A 25,870-nucleotide genomic window follows, 5' to 3' on the forward strand; every position below is an offset into this window, starting at 1 on the left:
TCTTGACTCTGAAGGGGGTTAAAAACTCAGATTAAGTAGACAAAACAAACACTCAATAAAGCAAGCATTGGTAAAGTCAATACAACAGATTTGCTTTTTGAGTCCTGGCTAAAACCTTTAAAAAGTCTGCAGCAATTAAAAAGAACACACTAAAACCTGATTTTATTCAATATAAAACATCTGTCAGACAAAGAATGCAATCTATAATTAGTGCACGTCTGAGATGTAAAATGCTAGCTCGTACATTGCAGTGCATACACCTACAGGGGTGAAATTGCCAACAGCATGAGAAGTGGGGTCCAATATTCTTCTGGGTGAAGCCAAAGCCAACTCTAGGTATATTTTAAATAATTGGTAACATTCCATCCAGCAATCAACTCAGACCTAAAAACATGGAGGTGCTTGACCTCAAATATCTTTATAGCTGTTTTCTGCTAGATTCAAATTTCAGTAGAACACTTGCCTTGCGGTAAATGGTATCCAAAAGGATTTGGTTTGGGTTAACAATTGATAGCTGCTGTCCAGTAAATTGAAAATCTAGCCATCCACAAAAATATATCACTCAAACAAAAAGATCTCCAAACTCAGAAAAAGTATCTAACATGTCACACGCATATCAATGAGACTGACCAGAACTTTAAACACCCTCTAACTAGTCTCATAGACAAACAATATTAATTTCCCCGGGGGACAACATTTTTTTTTTTTTAATGAGCGCCAGTCAGAATATTTTATGACATATGCACATCATAAGAATGTGCGGGGTACATCCAAATCTCTCTGATAACTGCTACGTGTGAATCATAAAGAAGGGACCGGAGAGAAAGCTATGCAGCTCATCACAAACCCTAAGTACTATGTCAAGGGGGGGGGGGGGGGGGGGGGGGTGGTGTGTGTGTGTGTGTGTGTGTGTGTGTGTGTGTGTGTGTGTGTGTGTGTGTGTGTGTGTGTGTGTGTGTGTGTGTGTGTGGGTGTGTGGGTGTGTGTCGGTGTGTGTCGGTGTGTGTGTGTGTGTGTCGGTGTGTGTGTGTCGGTGTGTGTGGGTGTGTGTCGGTGTGTGTGGGTGTGTGTGGGTGTGTGTGGGTGTGTGTGGGTGTGTGTCGGTGTGTGTGGGTGTGTGTCGGTGTGTGTGGGTGTGTGTCGGTGTGTGTCGGTGTGTGTCGGTGTGTGTCGGTGTGTGTCGGTGTGTGTCGGTGTGTGTCGGTGTGTGTCGGTGTGTGTCGGTGTGTGTCGGTGTGTGTCGGTGTGTGTCGGTGTGTGTCGGTGTGTGTCGGTGTGTGTCGGTGTGTGTCGGTGTGTGTCGGTGTGTGTCGGTGTGTGTCGGTGTGTGTGTCAGCGTGCTGGCTTGTGACCGCCCTCTCGGTCTGGCGCAACACGTTTTGCCTGCAACCTTTAGTCTGCGCACAAAAATGCTACGCGTCGCCCCCCTGGTGCCCCACATGGTGGAAACAGATGTACTGGGGAGAGAGGACGCAGAATTTGTTTTGACTGTTTAAGGGGGCCAAAGGATGGATTTTACCTGCTTAATTACTGCAGCGGCGAGTGAGTAACGGGCAACATTGTTTGGTAGCATCACATGGTGTAGTAGAAATCCCGTCACTGTATTGGGCTCTATCTGGACTCCAACGCCCATGATGCAGTGCAGCAGCAGGATCAGCGAGAGGTGCCTTACAGCTGTGAGGCATAGGAGGGGCCAGTGATCACGTAATGGTGTGATCACAATCAAAAACAACAGAGTAACAAACCCCTGGGAACAACAAGGACACTGAAATGGGCACTGAGGAAAGCCATTTACATACTAAAACGCGTCTGCCCAGCGTTTCAGGAACCTTTGAATTGCCAGCGCGTTTACAGCAATAAAGCGGTTTTTAATCCCTCGGAGCTGTGTCACGCTTTTTCCTTCTGGAGAGAGACTGGTGAGATATTTTATATATATATATATATATATATATATATATATATATATATATATATATATATATATATATATATATATATACACATACATATACATACATATACATATATACATATACACACACACACACACATATATACACACACACACACACATACACACATATATATACACACACACATATACATATAAGCGAGTGAGAAGAGTGTGTGTATTTCACAGTCCCCACTGTGTAATTAAAAGCAAATCGGATCTTTTGGCTTTGCTAATAACTTTGGCATAGTTTGACAAATCCTCACAAAATGTCCTAAAACAAACTATCTACTTTTGTGGAAGGTTTTAGTATGGTCTATCAAGCAGGGGCCCAGAAAAAGGAGGGGTTCAAAAACAATATTTTCCTCATGCAATTTTCATAGAAAAAAAAACTTAGACAACAATACAAAACGCTGAACAGAATCACACCAAATGTGGCCAACACTCAGCAGTCCATGGCCATAGGCTGTGCGTGGCAGTGGGTTGGCTGCAGGCATACCATAATCAGAGGTTACTTTGGTTAAAAAAAAAAAAAAAAAAGTATAACAACGGAAGCAATTCTGCAGCACCACTCAAAAAAGTGCTAGGTTCCTTCCTGCAGCTCAAGGTCCTCTTAAACAGTAGATTTGTAAATATTTTGTACCTCGCTGCAATGGGCTGGAAAGCACCAGCTCCATTCCAATATTTGCAAATCATCTCAATAACTGGCTTGAAAGGCTGACAAGACCTCAAAGGGAGACAGGGAAGGACCATCTTATTACATGCAGGCTATTAGGTATATAATCAACACTTGAGGTGGGGTGCAGTTTACAAACTGCATCTCTGGTAGGGTGGGGACACTCATGACTAACACTTTTAGGTAAATCTCTGAAGGGTCTAATAAACGCACAACTTTCAGTCTACTTAGAAGCCAATAAGATTCTCGGCCCATCTCAACCGAGGTTTAGGGTAGCTCATAATACGGAGACTGGCTTGGTTGCAGTCACGGACTTCATTCAACTTTCTCTAGACAAAGGAACCACTACCATGCTAGTATTATTAGACCCCTACCATGATAGTATTATTTGACCTATCTGCTGCCTTTGATACTGTGTCTCATACAAGGATAATTCAAAGGCTGTATGAGATTGGCATTTCTGGGTGTGCCTTGTAGTGGTTTCTAGAGCCCCTTCCCAGAACGCAGACGAATCGGAAGGCACCTTGAAGTCTTGTACTTCAATTGGTAAGAGGGTGTCACAGGGCTCTTGTTTAAGCCCTTTAGACACCCTTGCTTAAATAGTCAGATCCTTTGGTTTCGATATTATATCATATGCTGATGATACACAGTTGATGATCTCCTTTGATAACAATGGTTAGAAAATTACAGGGTAGTTTTCCAATGGAATGAAGGCCATAGCAGTTTGGATGGCTGCCAACATTACATGACGACAAAACGGAGATTGTTATTCGGCAAAGCCTAAATACTCTGGACTCCAGACTGGTGGCTGTTCAATCTTGGCTTGCCCCCCTCGCCTAAACAGGTAGTCAAAACTCTTTGTATAAAGTCACTTTCTATGAAAGATCATGTTGCTGCCATTAGCAACAACTGTTTTTAAAAACTGTGTTTGCTGAAGAAGGCTTTCCCTTTTCTTCCACCCTCATCCAGGAAAACTTTAGTCCAAGTTCTGGCAAATTAGACTTTTTTTTTTTTAACGAAAATGCAAGCGGTCCAAAACACGGTCACCCGGTTTGTTTGCAATCTTCCTGCCGACCCCGCCTCTGTACCTTTATTAAGATCACTACATTGGTTACCCATTAAGAAAAGGTCCTTTTTTTTTGTATCTGCTGTCTTGCCTATAAATCCCTAATGGGCAACAGTCCTGCTTACTTAGCCCACAAACTTGAACTCTACTGCCCTACCAGGAACTTACGTTCTAAAGCCAAGATCTACTGTCAGTTTCCTGAATTTGCTTGAGGAGATGTGGGGGAGGGGGGGCTTTTTCCTACTTGGTACAGTTTTACTGGAACAATCTGCCACTCCATGTCCCAACTTATGACTGTTAGTTTTAGGAAAACTCTTAAAACAGTGCTGCTTTATTGATGGGGTTCTGTGTTTGACTGTACCCTTACTTAGAGCGGAGATGCAACTTTGGGGGGTGATTCATGCGCTATACAAGTCATATCAACATAACGTAACACTGGCTAGGAGGTAAAATTCACATGTTGGGCAGGAATTGCAGCACTTGCAGCATTGTCAAACTTGGAATGAAACAGAATCAAAGAACATACAAGTAGGCCACTCTTCTCCACGTACACCAAAAACAACAAACAAAACAAAAAAAATTACAAAAATGTAACAAAAAAAACAAACAAAAAAAAAGAAATTTTAAGAATTCGAAGAATACCCCCTGAGCAAACTGCCCCAATCTGCATCCACCTCAGGAAAGATCCCACAAAAAAAAGAAAGTTTGGCATCTAAACGTTTCAGGCTGTACCTCCACGGCATCTCCTAATACAATGTAAGTCACATGTCACTATTGCTCGGTACGCCACTTCACTGCCTGCTGAGGCCAGTTTCCAAATATACTCCAAAAAGTAAATTTGAAAAATAGGTAGCTAAAGCTTAGAGCATAGGCGAAAATGGTTAGGCCCCTGGATCCTTAATGTAAATCCTCCATTACACTTAAGGTGAATGACTACCTTGATGTGCATGCACCCAAAGACAATATTGCTTAAATACATACCATGGCCATAGCATCACCTTGTCAGAATCAGTGCCACACATTTACCAAGGGTGAGAAGAACTCCAGTCATGCTGGTAACTCAAGGGGGTCAAAACAAAGGCAGAGTGCTTCAGTGCACACCAGCTACTCTTTACCTGGGAAATCTGGTGCTGTGCTTGCAGGTATCGCAGTAATGATTTTCGACTCGTGTAGCTCCCCATCTCAGGTCTTCAGCAGATGGGGTCAAAGCTTCCCTGGTCTGAGTCTGCCCCCCACACCGTATGCACGGTAGGCTGTTCACCCACTGGAAGAAGTCATTCTTGAACCAATGCAAAAGCTCAAGCAGCAGGAAGTAAGCCTCATCACCCTTGAAATCTGTAAAAGAGCAAAAACTCTGTAGCAGAAAATCCGTAAAAAAGCAGTAAATGGAAAGAAGAGATCGCTTTTATAGATCTCCAGGCCGACATTTTCAATAGCATTAAATGTAAAGACCAGGACTGGCATTACTAACATCTTGCTAAAAGGATTTTTTTTAATCTTGGCCCTACAGATCCAGCCATGTGCCACACATCAAGAGTTAGGCTCACTCATTTTAAATAAAATACTGCATCACTGCATGTTGGTCGATTTTTCACACAGCTCAGCAGAGTTAACAGTGTGCCCGTTAAGTATTGACTAAGTTTGCCGAAAAGCCGAAGACAAGTGCCCCTCAGACAAGTGCCCCTCCCATTGCACTGTCAGTCAGTCTCAGGCAGGCAAGCGAGGCATCGTCACCAAGCAGAGATTGTGTATATGTGCTGGGGAATAGAGGATTAGAAGGACCTTCTGCCAGGTTGGTGTCACTTTGGCCTGATGATGCGCATGTGGGTGAGGATCGGTCTGTAGTGTGACAACCAGAGACCTACAAAATCCTCAATCTGGATTCTCAGACCAACAGCAGCACACATGCGGGTAAGCAGAGACCAGACCTCTGTTCTCTGAGCTAAGGATACTCCTCATTTTACAGCCAACCGTTAGTGTATTTGCAATTTTTTTATCCTCTGGCTAGATTGCACTCTACCCATATGACCAACAGAAAAAAGAGCTTTAAGAAGCATAACAGAGGGGCTCTGGCTCCACTCACGTGCTGATCTTCCTTCATACCGGATTTGAAGGGGAAGACTGTGGATTACATCAACTATGCACCAAATTGTAAAGTTGTAAAGGCCTCACTACTTCATGGGGAAACAGGTCAAGCACCATAGGTCTGATCTGTTTATTATAAAAAAAATAGTTATGACAAAGACAGCAGGCTTGTTTTATTTATAGTGAAAAGGCATTTGTTAAAACCAATATGCCTTTGTGGGTGGATTGTTAATTCACTGGGTTAAGGCCTGTAGACAAGTATTTATTTTCTAACGCAGACCACAGGTCAAATACAGTAGCAAAAAGCTTTGCACGGTGTAACCCTGTGACCAATACAGAAGGAGGGGTTTTACATTGTGAACTTGGACAGATATAGGAAGGGGGATTTACAATGAACTGCTTTCCTAAATGCATACACGATAGCTTTACAATGTGAACGGACAGATGCAACAGTGTAGGGTTTTATGGTATGATCTCTCAGACAAAGACAATAAGATGGGGTGTTGTTATTGTATCAGTAAATGGTTTTCTAAGATGCACCTAAGAAATGGAATCATATTAACTGTGCCAATAAGGAGTTGACAAATGTGTTTAGGGTGAAGGGTAATGACCGCAAAATTTAATGTAAGAAACTTTTTTTTCCATCTTACCATTCACGGCGAAGCTGTGATGTGTAAGACCCTCAAGCAGTGAACCTCATTGCTGCTAACTGCCCCCGTATCTTAAGCGCCAGCCGCACTTTGCTAGCTGTGACGCAGTATTGGGAAAGAGAACTAAGTCCCTGAATGCAAAGTTTTTTAGGCTAAAAAGCCAGAACTAACTAAAGGGGCCACATGATGGAGTTTTTGGCAGCTGTGCACCCCCCTAAATCATGTACGTCATTTCATCATAATTGTGATGGTTTTCCATTCAGTGCAAACTTAAAGATGTTTTCCCAGCTGCCATTAGATAAATGAAATATATAAATAGTCACCCTTGTAAGGAGCATGGCTTGAAGTTTGTTTTATGCTTTGATCTCATTTGACATTGTCCGCTAGAAGGACGGAGCACTTTAAAAAATGTAAGGTCGCTTGTGATTTTTATTTTTTTTACCCAAGAGTCGCATGATGTGGCATTTATTTGCAGATGGTGCAATGTCACTGAATCAACAATGTGAGACGGAGAGCTAGAAAGTAAAATCGATTTAGACCAGATCCACATGACTAGTGTGTACAAGGAGAAGAGTTTCATCCACTACTCAAATAACAGTCGTTGGAAATGCGAATGGTTCTGGCTTGAAGCTGCTGAAAAGTGCACTCTCACAGGTACACAGCTCACCCTGCACTCACATTGGCAAACTCTGGTATATGGTATACTGGGAAAAGGACTGAGTACCAAGAAAGAAACTTTGCCTACTCTGGTTCGAAAGGAATATGGGTACTACCACGAGAGCATGAGTAGAGGAGCAAATTGCAAGCTAATGGCGTGGGCTGCTTTCACTTTTAATCAGTGCCAGGGTCATAACGCTGTCCCCAAAATCAGATCAACACGGGAGAGGCAGTGTTGGGAGGGAAATAATATCCCCTGCCAGCACTGTCTCTTTCTAGTGGAGCTCTGGAAAATCCAGTCAGAGGGCGATACCACAAGCTTTAATCCACCCCACTAGCCACCAATGATTATTGTTAGGGGGCAGTTGTGGATGGGCCCCGCTGGGCATGGGCGGTGTCCACATCGGCATTCAACAGTCTTTGTCTCCTGTTTACTGATGGCTATCAAATGTAAAAGGAACAAGCTATTGGTCAAATCCGTGACCAACATCTGTTTATGTCATAAGTGACACGGTTTAAAACTCGTGGTCTTCAGTGGCAGCATCTCTACTCACGTCACAAGCGTCAGAATTATTTGAACATATACTAACAGAAAATCGAATAACAATGATGTGGACGGAACACCATGTGAAACACACAGGAGAGGATGTAATATACCAGAAAAGTGGGTTAGAAGAACTGTCAATTGTTCCATCAAAGCAACCAGTTAATCAATAGAAATAGTCACAATCTTGCATTAAGTTTCTTAATGCTATCGTAAAGAACCATGTTTGAACCTATTCTTCTAGCACCACTAATCACAGAAAGTATGGTTGTAAGAAAGTGCCTCTGTATATACTGGACCAAAGTAAGGTACAGGGTGTACAGAGTCCAGTCCACAGAGGTTTGGCAGAGGTCAAAGTTAGATATAACTTTACTCTCTAAAGTGGTAGCTTGGTCGAGCAGTAAGGCAGTATCAGAGGACAGTGTAAAGCATTTGTTGTATACAGTCAGCAAAAGGTCTCACACACTCAATAACTGAACTCTAGGCCAATTGGTTTGTGTATAAAAATATATAGTTGTTTTATTTTAGAACTACAAGTAGGTATCAAAATACTTTCTCAGAATGAAATGCTCTAGTTGAGTACTTACAATAAGCAATAGACTTTTAAATGCAATAGTTACAGTTGTTGCAATAGGCAACACAATTCAAACAATTATAACATTGAGCTCAATGGGAATTTTGAAGTAAAGGCAATAATAATTACTTTGCATAGGTTTTTCTTACTCAGGGCTGGATCCTGGATTCAGCCCTGGTGCATCTCCTGTAAACAGTTGAAAGAAATAGTTTGTGTTACACAGGCGATTTTTTTTTTTATTATTGTATTTTATTACAGTTTAAGAAATACAGCAAAAGAAGAAAATCATAACATTCATAACTGATAATAAATGAAAGAACAAAAGCCAAAATACTACAAATGTGGATCGCAACCAAATATACAAATGAGTAATATCAATACAGAGGACAATGGCGAGCACGGGGGGGGGGGGGGGGGGTTGAGGGAGGAGGGGGGGGGGGAAGGAGAGAAGCGGCATTGGGGATATAGCAATCTGGGAAATTATGGAGCAGTGCACAGTGCGTTGATGCATGGGCTCCTACCCGGCAGGTGGAGCTCCAACAGTGAGTGAACAGTCCGGTGGGGGCAGGGCATTAATATAAACATCGCAGGGCATGAATAGACATAGAGCAAGCAGTGCCGTTAACCATCAGGGCCATCAGTTTCAGACAGTTTAGATGCACAGTATTGGGCAAAGAGACCCCAAAAACTCTTCGGGCGACTATTTGGAGGCCGCATCTCATTGTAAACATCAGATTGAGGGTGGCAGTATACCATGTCTCATTCCCACTCCACTAGTGTAGGCAACGGCCCCCTCATCCATCTCATCGCTAGCCGACACTTGGCCAAGAGTGGGCCGAAAGCAACCAATTTACGCATAGCCTTCTTAAGAGGTTTAGTGTAACCTAAGAGCGCCATCAGGGGATCCGGAGCCAGGGGGCATCCTAGTATGTCACTTAGTTTATGAAAAAGCGCATCCCAATATTGTGTAACTGGGGGGCACTGCCACGCCAGATGAAAAAAGCCAGCGTGGGAAGCGCGACATCGTTCACGGTCGTCGGAGTCGCGCAATCCAAACCTGAACAAGCATAAAGGGGAGTGGTACACTCTATTTAGGCATTTAAAATGGGCAAGCCTATGCCGGCCAGTGATAGAAATCTGCCGGGTAACTGTACAACAGTAGAGCCAAATATCGTCCGTGATAGGAGTGCCGAAGTGAGACTGCCAGGCTGGTCGAGCCCTAATGAGGGGGGGAGCTTTCGTGGCAAGAGCAGAGATGTACAATTTGGAGCCCAACTTGCATGGGCTCTGGGCGCACAGAAGAGAGGTCAGAGGGGGAATGTCTAAAAGGGTCCTGCAGCTCCTCACCCCAAACTGCGCGCAAGGCGTGTCGGTTTCTGAAGAAATGGAATCTGGTCAGTGCCGTCTGCCCGTCACCAGCGTCAACCGCCTCCTCCCAAGAGCACATCCGCCCATTCCGAAAGAGATCCCCCCATAGTCTGCATGTGCAGTTTGTGAAGGAATTCAAGAGTCCCTCCATCCGAGCTGAGCGCAAACCAATTGCACCACTCAACACGCAGGCAGGGGGGGGAGGGGGGGGACATAAAGCTGTGCGCCATCATACATTCATACATACATACATAGGATGTGCCCTCTCCACCACGAAGAGATGAGAGAAAGTGACAGTACCCAGGAGAGAGGTCAGCAGGCGCTCCACAAACTGCTCCATGTTCCCCGTCGCTGTAGACTCTGCCAGGCCAGTAATGCGCAGGTTGCTGCGGCACGACCGGGCCTCTAGGTACTCCGCCTTGTCATGTAAGGTCGAAACAGCGCGCTCCATCTGCTTCCGTGCACCCGCGGCATCGGTCTGGGCCTCCTCCACCTCAGTAATGTTGCGCTCCGCCATATCCAGGCGCTCGGCATGTTTGTCGACACGCTCGGCGATCCGATCCATCCTGTAGGCCAGCGTGTCAATCTTAGAGTCTATGACAGTGAGGCCCTGCTGCATGGACGCAGGATTGTCAGTAGGAGCATCAGACTCAGGAGGAGCCCCGTCTGCCCCCTCCGCATTACGCCGGGATTTACGCTGCTCGAAATGGAGTTTGGGCTGAGTCTTGTCAAGTTTTCCCATGATGGTGATTAGAGCAGGTAAGTGCAGAGCAGGGGAGGGGAGGAGGGCGCAGGATGCCCAGGCAAGGAGGTCAAGTCCACCAGCTCCCGCCTACGGGACCCGTTCCAGCAGAGGGGAGCGACACTGTGGCGACGCAGCTCCATGAGCGCAGGACAGCAAGCTCGAAGTACTTGGTATCAGTTGGATAGAGCAAACCACACCATAAAATCAGCCAAGTCGAGGGGCCACCAATAGCAGGTGACCGCAGCCCGAGAAAAACAGCAGGCACTGATACTAAGGATTCCCACCTTCAGGAGCACCACAGGTCGATCCAAGAGATGGGGCAGCCAGGAAGATGAATCAGATGGTGCACCGACCAGGAGGGAGCACACCGCAGCAGATTTAATGAGCTGCGCACCTCGCTGCGTCTCCACCAAACTAACGGTCAAAATGGCCGCTCTGCCAGAGAAGGCGATCAGGCCCAGGCAGCGCCGCTTCGCGCTGGCGGCAGACACCAGCAGGGGGGCTCCAACGGTCTAGGCGCGGATCCGAGTGGCACTACAGCAGCTGACACCCAGCAATCCCGGCTCGGCTCCACCAGAGGATCGCGATCACCAGCCACCACAGCACAAGGCGGAGCGACGGATGCAGGGTGCTCGGCTCCGCCCCAGCAAGTCCGGCCCAGGCAACAGGAGACCCGGCCAGCATCAAACCTCAGGTCGGGGATCAAAGGCCGCCTCACGCCGTGCCCGCCGAGCCTCTGCAGTACTCGATAGAGGGGAGGATGGCAGAGAGCGGACTACACCCTCCGGGACCGCGCGCAACCAAGCAGTCAACACAGGTATTGGCGCCGTAGTCACAGCATGGTTCTGTGCGGATTTTGAATGGATAGTGGGTGTGTTGAGCGAAGCACTACGGAATCGCGGCCATCTTCCAGCCGGACAAGCTCCGCCCCCCTACACAGGTGATTTTTAAGGAATATTTGCATGTTTCAAAAATCAACACTTAGAAGAATTTCTGGCAAAAACCAGGCAATGTTATCCTATGGATGAAAGTTTGGTTATCGGAAAAAAAATCACAGTTGTAATTACTTTTCAGGGTCAGTGCTGGGCACCAAGATTCAGCACTGGGATCTCTCCTGGTAACAGGTGAGTAATTTCGTTTTCGTTGATCGGCTGATTTTTAGTGAATATTTTAAAGTTTCAAAACTCGACACGAGAATTTCCAAGAGAATACCAGTCAATGTTACCCTATGGAGAAAATGTAGGTTATCGGCTTTCAGGTAAGTACTCAACTGGCAGAATTAAGGTTCTGGGGATAGACTCCGGGGTTTCCCAGGGTCAGGTAGGTACAGTTGTTACACCCTCAGCAGCACAGGGGCAGCCGGGTGCAGAGAGAGTAGGCCCAATGTTAGCCTACAGCAGGCAGAGGGCCTTTGGTTGGTGGCTGCTTGCAGGCAGGCCACGCGGCGGTGGGAGATAAGCTCCTGGTCACTTACTCAGGGCAAGTGGGGAAGTAGAGTAGGACAGATGCTGCACTTCCAGGGGCACTCGGGCGGCTGAGTGCAGGGTGCTTTTGAGCCATCGGGTGCTCAATGTATTTCAATGGAGAAGTTGCAAGATGAACAAAGGCTGCAAGCTCGGGGACGGAGATTCTTCAGGTGCGACCACCACTTCGAGAATTGAGTTGGGGAGCTGTAGGTTAGGTAGGCAACTAGGAGCTGGGCAAAGGGGGCCTCAGGGCGCCGGGCTGTCTTTTGGCATCGGGAAATGTTACCCTCTGCTGGTCACGTTCGGGGGGGGGGGGGGGGGGTCAGGGGGGGGGGGGGGAGGGTTGGTGGGGGGGTGTGAGGGGGGGGGGTCCCTGGAGTTGAGGCTGCAGGCGGCGTCAGGAGCGTCGAGGAGGGTCATTGGGTGCTGGATTCTTGGTCAGTCACCGGGGGGACAGCCTCGTCGTCTTTGTTCACTCAGGCACAGGCCGGGCTCGCTGGATTCGCGGTTTCTGGCTGGCACCAGGGGTTGTTGCGGTTTGAGCAGAACCACTGCTCGTGGGATCCCAGTCTTTAGAGGAGCGAGGCAGTCAGGTCCTCCGGGGTTTTCGAGGTTGCTGTCCACAGGAAACGCCGGGATTTAGCAGGAGCAGGTTCGAGGATCGACAGGCCTGTAGGGCTGGGGACAAGTCAGTTGGTGTCGTGCTCTTGTTAGCAGCTGCACGGCAGGTCTTCTTTCTTCTTCTTGTTTCAAAATCGGGATCTGAGGAAGGAAGGTTCAGGGTGCCCCTAAATACTAAATTTAGGGGTGTTACAGGTAGGGAAAGGTCAAGGACCAATAGGTCACCCCTATCCTGCCACTCTCCAGTGGAAGGGGGCAGGAGCCTAGTCCTGATTGGGTAGGGCTCCCCATCTTCAAGATGGCGAGAGCCCGGGGTCGTGCTTCACCTTGCCTCCCCCACCTGAGGGGTGGGGTTGGCAGAGGCTGGCACACCCCCTTTCCTCCCTTGGGTTTTCCCACCAGAGTGGCGGTCAGTACCGGTGGGGACCAGTTGCTGAGTACAGCAAGTGGTCTGGGGAGGCTCACAAAGGTGGCATGCCTTTGAAGCTTCCCCTGCCCATCCTGGGAGAGGAGGCTTGGCACCTCGCCCCAGGATGTGCATTGTTGCAGGCCCACGAGAGCGGATGGCTCTCTACCCAGGGGGCCAGCAACCTGTCTGCGGGGTGGCAGCCTAGGCAGTCTCTCAGTCAGGACACAGGTGGTTGTTTAGTTTCGGGGGCATCTCTATGTTGCCCTCTGTCGTGCAGTTTACATTCAATCCCACACTGGCATCAGTGTGGGTTTAATGTGCTGAGAAGTTTGATACCAAACTTCTCAGTCTTCAGTGCAGCCATCATAGTGCTGTGGAGTTTGTGATGACGATTTCCCAGCACTATATACTCTTGAAGGCAGCACTGCACTTACAGTGCCAGGGAATGGACCTGGGTACTGTAGGGGTACAGGGCTCATGCCCCTGTACCCTCACCACTGGCAAAGTGCACCCAGCTAGAGGGGTGACTGAGGTATGCCAGGGCAGTGCGTTTGTGGGCATGGCAGGTTGTGTGCCATGTCGACTCTGTTTTGTTCTGCACCAAGACACTCAGCCTGCAAAGGCAGTGTGTGTGTTTGTGTGTCGGGGTACCAGACCCCTAAGGGTGGCACAATAAGTGCTGCAACCTTTAGTGGTCTTCTCTGGTCACAGGGCCCTGGGTACCATTTACCAGGGGCTGACATGTGGCCAGAGATGCCAATTGGGTTTAGGCTTCAATACAGTTTTAGGGAAGGAACACAGGCCCTGGGCACCTGATTGGCAGGAGCCCAGGGCACACTCAGTAAAAGTACATCAGCAATTCAGCAAAAAGTGGGGGCAAACCATGCAAGAAAGATGGCACTTTCTCACAATGGTTTGCTGTGTTCATGCGGAATTAAAATTAATGCCTTATGACGGTCCCTTGCTGGACCCCTCCCCCCAACACAAACTCTTCAGTCTTTGCTTAGAAGAGCAGCTTCCTTAGATTTGTGAAAGGGTTGACCACTGCAGCCTGCAACCCTGTTATGGATTTTGTTATTATTTTATTTTTTTAATTGCCATTGGCTGGATGGGTGGTCCTTAAGGCCACACCATGTTGTAGAAAGTTACTTGGGACTATATTGAGAGAGCCTTTGGTAACCTATTTTTTGTGTTGTCGTCCCCTCTCGCGGTCTTATTGTTCTGTCCCTGTGTCCCCAGTGCAGGATGTTGTCTACACTTGATCCCCTCACCAAAAACACAGCTCACTTATATTTTGGCTTAGTCAATACTTGCTGAATGATGGCATACACACTGACAAATCCAAACCGTTCCAAAATGCTGCGGTGCATGCACGAACATGCACAGCAGGCATTCGCCTAATGAGTAACCACAAACACATACGGATGGAACATCACAATAAATTATATGTTAGCAATACACCAAACGCCTATGGTAATATCAATTCAAAAAATATGATTTTGAAAAATGATTTTTTTTTAAATACATACGGGCAGTTAAATCATCAGTACTAGTTATTTTCTGGTCTTTCCTGGCTTCCGGTGTGTGTTGCTCCCAATTTTCCCTTACATAGCCATCTTCACTTTCCTTTCCTGCCAAAGGAGCAGAAACAGCCTGTGTCTTCTCCTTGCCTCCTGCAGCCCTTGGTTTTGTTTCCAGCACTGTAGCTGGTCGTATGTTGGTTCTTTCTCCAGAGTCAAAAGTAGTAGAGCAAGCAACTGGAGCGAATTTTCAATTGTTGGTCTACTCTCATTAACTCCACCCAACACTCACAGCTGGGAACTGGTGTCAGAAAACTCATCTTGTGGATGAATATCAACCTCTGTGTCTAGTGATAGGGTCATGCAGACTCTGTGCCTGCCTGAGGAGTGTTTGGGCATTCTTACCTTGTTCTGTGTACCATATTGTTGCAGTGCAACGCATGACTTTGCAAAGGGCATGCTTAGTCCATTTTGACATCATCCACTGATGACCTTCTTGATTGAGAGGGCTAATGGTTCCGTTTTAATCTACAGTGACTGGATCATAGTTTTGTTTTGTTTTTTAAACTGCAGCTGTTTACTAACGATTGCCCTTCGGGAAGGACCTCAAGTTAAAAAACTGTACGGATTCTCTCCTTGACCTGTTGCTTAGTAAGCCCAGGAACGGTTTGTAAATCTGTTCTAATCCTGCTACAATCTGCCTTCGCAATCTTCGTTTTTTTGTACTTGCAGTAGCCTGTTTACAATTGCTGATATCACATCCCTGAGTTTGCATTCCTTACTTGTCATGAAATACAGTTTCTCTTATTTACCCTTCCATTGTTGCATTCAGTTCTCACCTTTCTAGTCTCTTTGCAAAGTCTACATTTATAGTAAGCTTGACACCCAATCTAAGATCCCCAAAGACATTGGTCATCTTTTGTTTTGAGAAACATGAAGAAAATACAGGCCGACGTCCTCACCCAAGAAATGCTGTATACACCTGCTGACAATCTACTCTGGCTACCATCTCCTATGCTCCTGAATATTAATTACTGGTACACACATAACCTTTGCCAACTGAAACGTCTAGGCAGAGTGGCTAAAAATCGAAATGTATGAACTGCTGGTGAACTAACACCAGTATACTGAGTGAACAGCGGAAAAACTGAAGAGAACAAGTGTGTCAAATTCACAATCTCAATATAAAAAGAAACAGCGTAAGCTTGAACTCTTTAGATCAACAATCTATTAGACAATCAACCAAAGGTTTTTGGAAGAAACAATTTTTATAAATCGATCAAAAAGAACAAAAGAATTGCACATTACATCAATGTTGGAATGACATTGAAAGCAAGAATACATTCAAATGTGCAAACTGCACAATGGCGATAAAGTTAGACGTCAATTCATGAAGGAGTGCCCAATGCATTTCGGGATGAAAAACATCCCTTCTTCAGGGGCGGCTGTGAAAAAAAGAAATTTCATTGTGACACATAACAATTTGAAAATATCTTTGTCGCAATTACAGACACCGGTACAAGATGCATCGTGGGTGGGACAACAGAAAGAAACAGTTGGTCTGTGTCAAACCAAGTCAATTCAACGTGCACAGTGAATAGAAATGAAAAGGAATGGAGGTACACTTTGAGTGTGTGTGTAAAAAACGAACAAACACACACTGGTGGAAAGTGCATGAGAGGTTAAAATTGTGCAAAAAGTGACAACAATAGCTGAAAAGAGTGTACTGTTAAAGTAAGCGTGAAAGATATCTGATGTGCGATAATAATAGACAGGAATGCATGAATTCTGTGGAACTCAAGAAAATCACTCCTGGAAAGCTCAATAGACTCTTATTGCATATGAAGAGACGAAGAAAACTATTCCTTTAAACAAGAAGTTCGCAGTGTCAATCAGGAGAGAAGGATGCTTCAAAGTGGAAACGCTAAAACACAGAAAGCGCACAATTGAAGCCCAAAAAAAGGGAGACAAAGGGGTTATAAAAAGAGAAGAGTTATGAAGAGGACTTACTGAGAAGAATGTCCAAAGATAGCTGGTCAGAAAATTGTAGAACACTGAGAACCAATGTGGCAAGGATGCCACTACTCTGAAAGTAAATGACGAAATTGTGTGAAGAAATGCAGGAAAAAATGGAAATAAAAGAACGTGTTAGCCGAAGGCTGCATGCTGAGGAGAAACGGTGAGGGTACCTGAACCGTAGTAAACAGCGTATTTCAAGTGTTGAAGAAGCTGGAACAAGGAAAACAGAAACTGTTGCCAGCGTGTTCAGGAAAAAACGCGGACGAAAATGACTAAAGAAACAAAGAGAAACTTACCAACGAGGCGTTAAGGAAAACAGGATGACTGGGACTGCTGCGAAGCAGACTGGGGAACAGTAAACACTCGAGAGTATGTCAGAGAATAAAAGCGACACACACGTCGTCACGTGATGCCGGAGAATAAACAGAGATAGAGAGAGGACTGCGTAACCAGGACGCATAAACTGGAACAAGGACCCAGAATTGTGCTCGCAACGGGGTGCAAAAAACTGGTGAAAAAATTAAAACAGGGGGAAATGTGTAAAAGTGTAACACCATTAAAGCCAAGGGGTCCAAATGAGCAATGTGTTCGATGATGAAAAAAAAGGGGTGTAATCAAAATGAAACCAAAAGAATAGCATAAATAAAAATGACATGTAAACAATTGTGAATGAAGAAAATCAGAGAAAGACTGTGTGGGAGCAGGGTCAGGTTGATAGACAAACGCAATATGACTGGAGGGAGACAGAAGCAAAAATATAGAGGCGAGTAGAAATAAGGACCGAAACATGAGAGACATGATAGTGAAAAATAAAAACAGCAGGAAACTACTGCTAATAGCAGAGGGACATGTATAAAAGAAGAAAAACAGGACAGGCTGAAAAATCAAGAATCAAGAAGGGTGAAGATGGTTGAAAGAAACGCACTGAAAAGAGACACATAATAGGTAATACAAAAGAAATAGTGGGAAGAACGATGAAAGACGATAGAAATATGGGGACGTGAACTGTGTGAGGAAAGCGGACAAAGAGAAAAAGAACGTGGGACGACACCAGACGTAAAAGCAAGGGAATTGTGTGAATTGTGTGATGATGAAAATGACGTGACTGATAAAAAGAGAAGAGAGACGTGACTAATCAAAAGAGAGAGATTGTTGAATTGCTCGGACTGAAACAGACGTACAATCTGGAGGGAATGAAGGAAGGATGTGGCGCACTGGCGAACATAGGCGTTACAAAAAACATTGCATTTCTAATTTGTCATTGAGCCCATGGGGTAACAAGGTTTGCAAGAACTTGGTCCACCAAACTTCTCTCTGCGCTAATAGCCTCTCAGTGTTGACTTGCGTTTTGCAGGGCATAATTTCAAGAATGGTGTATCTCAATTGTGCAATGGTGTGATAGTTTTCTTCGTCTCTTCATATGCAGTAAGAGTCTATTGAGCTTTCCAGGAGTGATTTTTTTGCGTTCCACAGAATTCATGCATGCCTGTCTATTATTATCGCACATCATATATCTTTCACGCTTACTTTAACAGCACACTCTTTTCAGCTATTGTTGTCACTTTTTGCACAATTTTAACCTCTCATGCACTTTTCACCAGTGTGTGTTTGTTCGTTTTTTACACACACGCCCAAAGTGTACCTCCATTCCTTTTCATTTCTATTCACTGTGCACGTTGAATTGACTTGGTTTGATACAGACCAGCTGTTTCTTTCTGTTGTCACACCCACGATGCATCGTGTACCGGTGTCTGTAATTGCGACAAAGATATTTTCAAATTGTTATGTGTCACAATGAAATTTCTTTTTTTCACAGCCGCCCCTGAAGAAGGGATGTTTTTCATCCCGAAATGCATTGGGCACTCCTTCATGAATTGACGTCTAACTTTATCGCCATTGTGCAGTTTTCACATTTGAATGTATTCTTGCTTTCAATGTCATTCCAACATTGATGTAATGTGCAATTCTTTTGTTCTTTTTGATCGATTTATAAAAATGGTTTCTTCCAAAAACCTTTGGTTGATTGTCGAATAGATTGTTGCTCTAAAGAGTTAAAGCTTACGCGGTTTCTTTTTATATTGAGATTGTGAATTTGACACACTTGTTCTCTTCAGTTTTTCCGCTGTGCACTCAGTATACTGGTGTTAGTTCACCAGCAGTTCATATGTAATTTTGCGAGGTGGGCTTCCTAGTCTCTGAGTTGCACGCTTCATGTCTTTAATTGTATTAATTGTTATCCATTATTACATAGTTGGTGTGCGCTAACTCACATACAGAAGTTTAAAAATCGAAATGACCATGGTCATCTCAGACTGACGGGCACACTTCAGAGGCTGCAAATCAGCTTGTGACACAGCAAAGAACGATTAATTTCAAACACACATTGATGATTCTTCAAAAATTACTACAAATCTGTTTTGCAACTATAAGGAAATGATTCTCCTAGCTCATCTTCTAGCACAGCAGACTTCTCAACATACCTTTGTAACAATCTTCCGTCATCTTTACATTAAAACTGTCACTATGAGGGGTTGCATCACCACCTCAATCACAAACATTGTGGAGGCAGGCACTTGCTCTCCTATAGCCACCTGTGAATCTTCAATTTGTGAGCATGCTACAAACTCCGAAACAACACATTAGCAATATCTTGACCTCAGTCAAGAATCCATTGACTTCTCAGAATCTCTGCAATGCCAAAATCTTCTATAAGGCTTCAGACTCAATTGCAGCACGCAGACCATTCTCCTAAATAAGAGGGAAGTACTTTTAAACTCTGCCGACCAGGACCACCTTTAAGGGTTGAGCCTGTTGGACCTCTATACTGCCTTCGACAACCCCAGCTATTGAGTATTAATCAAAATATCGTCCACTTTGGCCTACATCACAGGAATTGAACTGACATGGTTTCTCAAAATAAAAGCTCCCATCAAGTCAAACTTGGCCCATCCTAGTCATGAAAAGCAAATATACAAGATTACATTCTCCAAGGTTCTGGCTTTTCACTAACACGGTTCAAAGTTTACGCAGCCGCCTCGTTACCATTTTAGACTCCTAGAAAAACAGGTTAACACAAGCATGTGGATGCCACAGTTTCAACTCTATCCCGATGAACTTGCCAATCTCCACAACCTATATAACCATCTTACACCGGTCCACAACCGGATGAAGTATAGCTGGCTCTGCCTTAGTACTGATAAAACAAGAATCCTGGTCCTGAGGCCTGTCGACCCTACCCTCTTCCCTTTATCATGGCCTAAAAAACTGAGCTCTGCTTCAACCATTTGAACAAAGTTTATAACTTTGGTGTAATCTTTCATAGCGCTCCGTTATTTAAATTTAACTCTGCCTCTAAAATTGCATTCCACCAACTAAATCTGCCAAAAGGTTTTCTGCTATTACTCTACTCCCACAAAATCTTGATGATCATCACTGTGGTCATGTCCTGACTAGAACAATGCAACGACTTGTGCATACGCCTCACCCTACTCTCTCAAAACTCCTGGGTTTTCAAAACAATGCAGCTCATCTGTGGTTTTGTTTTAATGTCATGCCCACATCATGGCCCCGAAATTGCTCTATTGGCTGACAGAAAAAGAAACCGGGACCTTCAAACTCTGCCTGTTATATAAGGCACTCCGTGCTTAATCACCAATCTACCTCGCAAAACTGATTATGCCTGGCCTAATCACAGAAGCCTCAAGTCTACTAACAAATGTCTTAATTATCCAACAGACCAGATACACGAAATTTAGTTGTCAAACTTTTTTCACGTTCACGGCTCCTTCCTGTCAAATTTACCCCACTACATCGAAGACTTCATGAAGTTCAAAAAATCCTTCAAGTCCCTAGCACCTAGATAATCCAATCCTCATCAAATAGTTGCTCCTTGAAGTCCTGAATATTCAGAGATCTATGACCAGCAAGCCTTCATCACTGTAAGCACTTAGGATTTTGTTGCTTCAAGGCATTTTCATCTTTTGGGGAACAGCTGATGGCGGGCATCCACCGTTATCGGATAGACTTCTGATTCTTGATCAATGGGTTCAACTCTTTACATATAGCAATCTCATAAAGCACTCTGAAATCCCCACAGGGTGATTTTTTGTACTTTACAAAAACCCTACATAAACAAATACAAAGAGAACACTCTAGATGTAGTTAGTTAAAGCAGAATATAGATTATGCCAAACAGTTTTAACCTAGAGAATTAGCAGCTCTGAGTTGTGAAAATTGGAGGGTTAGAGCCAAACAAAGTTATCACTGAAGAAGTGATGTCTCGATCAAGAACTCTTAATAACCAGAATTTAGCCTCCAGAGCTTGGCACAGTACTACAGGCTCAGTCCACAGAATCTGACAATACACTGGATAACAGTTTCATAAGTGAACGCAATAAACTAAATGTGGCCTCCAGGAGGTGACAATCTCGAAGAATGGCCGCCAGTTCTGGAGACAATCCTCAAGCAGCAACCTTCAGAACTGGATGCAATGAATCAGGTGTTGTTACAGTACTTCACGTGTCAGTGTTGTATACTGCTGTAGCATAACTTAAAATGTATACTCACTAAGAATCAATGCCAGAGGTTGAAACGAAAATGATGGCAAATACACAATCAAACTCTCTGAAATTAATTGTCCATGTTATTACGGAAGAACGACTAAGTTAACATGCACTCCACAATTATACAACTCTGGCACACTGCTGCTGTTTTTTTTTTTAAAACACAATTTTATTAGGGTTTGGTGATACATATAGACTTACATTGTAAAATACCGTTTTTGGTGTACATACAGACATATAGTTCAACAGTAAGATCTGTCACAATCCTTCGTGATGTTTCAGTTCGGATAGTAGCTACGTGGTACATGAACCCGTGGTCAATGACATTATTAGGAATACACAATAATCTGGTTTACCCATTCCATCTCAGTACTCCATATATCCGCAGACCCAGTCCCCACCACCCACCCTCAGCATCCCACCCGCAACTCTACCCTCCCCCCGAACCCATAAATATAAACGTAACCGCTGTACTCCAATCAGTTTCGTCGGGACCGGCTTCTGAGCGGCAATCCATGCAACTCTCTGCTAGTGTGACCCGGGGGGTGGGGGGGAGCGGGGGAGGGGAAAAGAGGGAGGAGAGGCCACCCTGGACTCTACCAGTCCTGCCCGTCTACCATGCAGGGATCCAGTAGCTGTTTCTAGCTGTTCTGTCCCGTTTCTAATGGGTCCAGGGTGTCTGTGGCATCTTCGTCAGTTACCGCTTTGAACTGCTCTAGTACTTGGGCCCATTCTAGGGAAATCAGGTCTTTTCCTTAATCCCCTATATTGCTCACGACTGAGCGCCTCCCCCTCTGCCACCTCCCATCTAATGACCTCCTCTCTCCATTTGCCCCAACGTGATGCCATGCAAGACTTCCAACGCTGCGTCAATCCTTTTGCAAGCATCAATGCTAACCCTGCTAAGCAACATAGGAGTTTTGCCTTCTTCGGGAGCGGAAAGAGACCCAATAGGCTCACCTCCATGGTATCCCAACGAGTGTGTCCCACAAGTCTAGAGAGCTCTTGTGTAACCTCCAACCAAAACCTTCCCAAGGTAGGGCATGACCACATCATATGAGTGAAGTCGGCAGGGCTATGGACACATCTGGGACACTGTGCAGAGGACGAGGGATACATTTTGTCGCTAGCCCGCGGTGTAAGGTAAGCCCTGTGGAATATTAGTAACTGTATTTTCTTCAGTCGCAAATTACGAGACACTCGTCAGGGATGTTCTAGGGCTGCATCCCATTCCCTATCATCTAACTCCCTTGCCAGTGCTAGTTGCCACTTCTGGCGGAGAGGCAACAGTGATACTTGTAAATGTTCCCGCAGTCTGCGGTACAACCAGCGTACAAGGTGGCGTATGTGGTCCATAATGTGGAGAGACCACAGTAATTGAAATGTAGGGGGTTCTTTCTGTGCCACCAACCAGTGCCTCCGGACATAGTGCACCACTGCTGCATGTGTGAGAAACAGTCTCCGGCACCGCATTGGTGCGGACAAATGTGTCATGCGGCATTAACGCACCATCAAGGAAGAAATCCCCAATAGTAGACGTGCCTGCCTGTATCCAGTCTCGTATCCTAGCAGTAGACAAAACCCCACGGCGGGTAGGTAGACCCCATAGGGAGATGTTGGGAGCGTACGGGCTCAAGACCGTTGCGGATTTCAGGGCTTGCTTCCAGTAGTGTAAGCCAACGGACAATAGAAAAGGAGGATTTCGTACCTGGTCAGCCCCGGGACACAGCAGTGCCTGCAGCCTCCCCCGCTGCAAGTGTGCAGTGGTATATTCTATTACGAACAAGTTACGTCCCGCCAACCACTGCAGCAGCCCAACAATACAATAGGTTTTAAAATCGGGTGCTTCCATAGCACCTGCAGCAGTCGGCAGCTGCATCTTGGATAGTACTAGTCTATGTCTCCGTTTTTTTTTTTTTTAAACAGTTTTTCATATAGCGCAAACTTGACCCGAATTGGGTATCAGAGCGGTTTACATAGCACCGGTTGCATTACATGAGGACACATTCATTTTTTCAGGCACGGGGAGATTAAGTGATTTGCCCAGAATCACAGGATGTTCAGAGTCATTGCTGAGACTCGAACCTCATTCCCCAGATTAGAGGTTGACCGCCCTAGCCGTTAGGCCAACTCAATGTCGTCAGTAATGTATTAAGTGTCCGAAAGATCCAGGCCGGCAGGGCCACAGGGATATTCACAAAATGGTATAAGAGTCTAGGTAACATGACCATTTTGGACACTGCTAGCCGGCCCGCCAGTGACAACGGCAGGGTGTTCCAAAATGACACTTGTGAAGGGAGCGAGTTTATGGTTCGCACCACATTCCCGTCAATAGTGTCAGTGGGGGACCTATAAATTCGTATCCAGAGATATTTGAATGTTGTGGGTGCCAGTACGAACTGTGCTGGACCAAACTGCAAGTGGGTACCCTCGTATGTGTCGGAGAAAAAGTATGCTATTGACTTAGTAGCATTCAGACGCAGCCCAGAAATATCCCCAAACTGCGAGAACACTGCGGCAAGGGGCTGCATGTCCATGCCAAAATCTTTAAAAAATAATAGCATATCGCCCGCGTAAAGCAAAACTGAGTGCATTACTGGTGGTAACTGTTAGAAATGGGATTTCTGGCTAGCTAAGGCGTGCGCCAAAGCCAGGCAGAAACCACCACTCAGGGCAAGGAAGTTACACGTCAAAGATAACCCCTGCTCACCCCCTTGGTAGCTTGGCAGGAGCAGTCAGGCTTATCCCGGAGGCAATGTGTAAAGCATTTGCGCACGCACACAGCAACAACATCCCAGGTCCACCACAAAAGAAACTCGACACAAGGTTATATATACAAATAGCCTTTGTATTATCATAATACATTAGAATAGTAAGCACATATTATACACTGTGCCAACTGGCACTGGGCAATATTTACAAGGGATTATTTACACCTGACAGGGCCAACTGGACCACTGTCAGTACCATCACAAAGGGAACTCAGTAGGTGTAGAACTTATCATAAACCGAGAACACAACCAGTAACTACTGGTAACCACTGTACTTCGCTTCAGCCTGTAACATAAACCACATTATGCACAGTATCACATTAGGCGCCAAACGCATTGTACGCCAATCTCATCAGCATCAACACATTATGCAATTCTCTCACAAGTCTAAACACATTAGACCCTAACCTCCTAAGCATAACTACATTAGGGAATAACTCTTACTAGCATAAACCATTATATGTAAACCAACCTCAATCATAACGCACATTTAGAGGTATCAACACAGGTGCGTAAATCATTCTACATACATTACATTTCCTAGCACCCAAGAATCACAGTAGGGCCTGGCGCCCTATAAATCTAACAATACTCCCTGGCCAACTGGCCATACAAAAAGGGGGATCAAATGCCCTAAATCCCAAGAGTCAGGCCGCGCTGCCAGAGCAGCGAAAGTCAAGGTGCGCCATTGCACAAACCTAAACGTTGCAGCTGCCCACTACTTGCTGGGCAGCTGAGGAAGATGGGGCAAAGGAGTGTGTCTCACTCCTAACTTAAAACACATGTCCCCCAAAGAAAGAATGCCCTAAACGGTGCAGCTGCCCACTACTTGCTGGGCAGATGGGAATATTCAAATGAGGCATGGGCTCTCAATGGCCCCTTAAAACAAATTTGCGCCCTTCGTTGGAGCCACGTAGACTGAAAATCAATATGCAAAGTGTTGGAGCCTCACGGGGCTCTGTAAACAACTAGGCCCCCTTCGTTGGAGCCACACGGGGCTCTGAAAATCGATATTCAAAGTGTTGGAGCCTCATGGGGCTCTTTAAACAACCATGCCCCCTTCGTTGGAGCCACGTAGGCTCTCAGAACAAGTATGCCCCGTCGTTGGAGCCATGTAGGCTCTGAAGATCAACTATGCCCCCAAGTCACTGCCCCCTTTGTAGAAGCGAGGCGGGCCTCGTTGGAGCCGCCCGCTGCCAAGTGGGGCCGCTCGTGAATTAAGACGGACAGGACCCCCCAGAGCCCTCTCCTTACCGGGCTCCGGGTGCGGGGTCTCGTCCATGCGGCGGGTCTCTCCATTCTGCCGCTGGCACCGGTGGGGCTCTCCCTCCTTGCGGGAGCCCCGCCTTTCTGCTGCACCAGGCTTCACCCGGTCCCCCGTCTCGGGACCGGGACTTCAGGATGGGGCCAGCGAGGCCCCAGACTGCCTCCTCCTTTCCTGGCGCGGTCCAGTGCGGGGTGGGCTCCCGCCTGGACTTTCCTCAGCGCGCACCGGGGCTCACAACAGCTCACGGGAGCCCCGTTTGAGTAAACACTTCCTGCTCCAACCGCAGGCTCCACCCAGGTCCCGGGCAAGGATGCCTGGCTTCCTGTGGGCTGCGGCAGTGATTCTTTTGCTTCGGCAGTAAGAGGGGTAGGCTCCCTCGTAAATTAAGAATAGTTACATAAGGCGGGGTGGGCACCTGCTAGGGTTCAAATAAGCGGCATAAGCGGGGTGGGCACCCGCGAAACTCAGTAAAATGCGGGGTGGGCACCCACGTTGGATAACATCAATTTTGCGGCATATACAGCGGGGTGGGCACCCGCTTTCCATTAATTACAGCGTGCGGCCATAACGCGGCCACATTTAACAAGAACGCGGGGTGGGCACCCGGTCCAACAGCACTGGGGGAATACCTCACACTGGCATTCCCTCGGAAAAACGGGGCAGCGGCACAGCGCTGCGCAGCTCATGCTCCTGGCAGAGGTTCTGCAAAAGGGAACCAAAGCGCTCCTAGAATAAATAAAGCGCTCTCCCTTAGGACCAGGAAAGCACCTTGCTGCAAGGGAAATAAAGCGCTCCCAGGGCGCTAGGACAGCATCAAGCCTTGGCAAACTAAAAAGGAAAATCAAAAGCGTCCAAGAAGTCGTGGGCATCAAAGATGGAACAAAACAGCTCCCAGCAAAGGAAAGTCGTCCAGGCATCC

General features: G+C 46.0%; 1 protein-coding gene across 3 annotated transcripts in view; it reads right to left on the minus strand.

Moving 5' to 3' along the window:
- Positions 1-25,870, minus strand: part of NGLY1 (N-glycanase 1) — a 354,362-nt gene that overhangs the window by 189,104 nt on the left and 139,388 nt on the right. For all 3 annotated transcript variants that reach the window (XM_085630539.1, XM_085630540.1, XM_085630538.1), the window contains one exon: positions 4,809-5,028. In XM_085630539.1, coding sequence (XP_085486665.1) covers positions 4,809-5,028 — 220 coding nt within the window. The remainder of the gene's footprint in view (positions 1-4,808; positions 5,029-25,870) is intronic.

The sequence above is a fragment of the Triturus cristatus genome, chromosome 10 (genome assembly GCF_964204655.1).
Source record: "Triturus cristatus chromosome 10, aTriCri1.1, whole genome shotgun sequence".
In the NCBI taxonomy this organism is placed as follows: domain Eukaryota; kingdom Metazoa; phylum Chordata; class Amphibia; order Caudata; family Salamandridae; genus Triturus; species Triturus cristatus.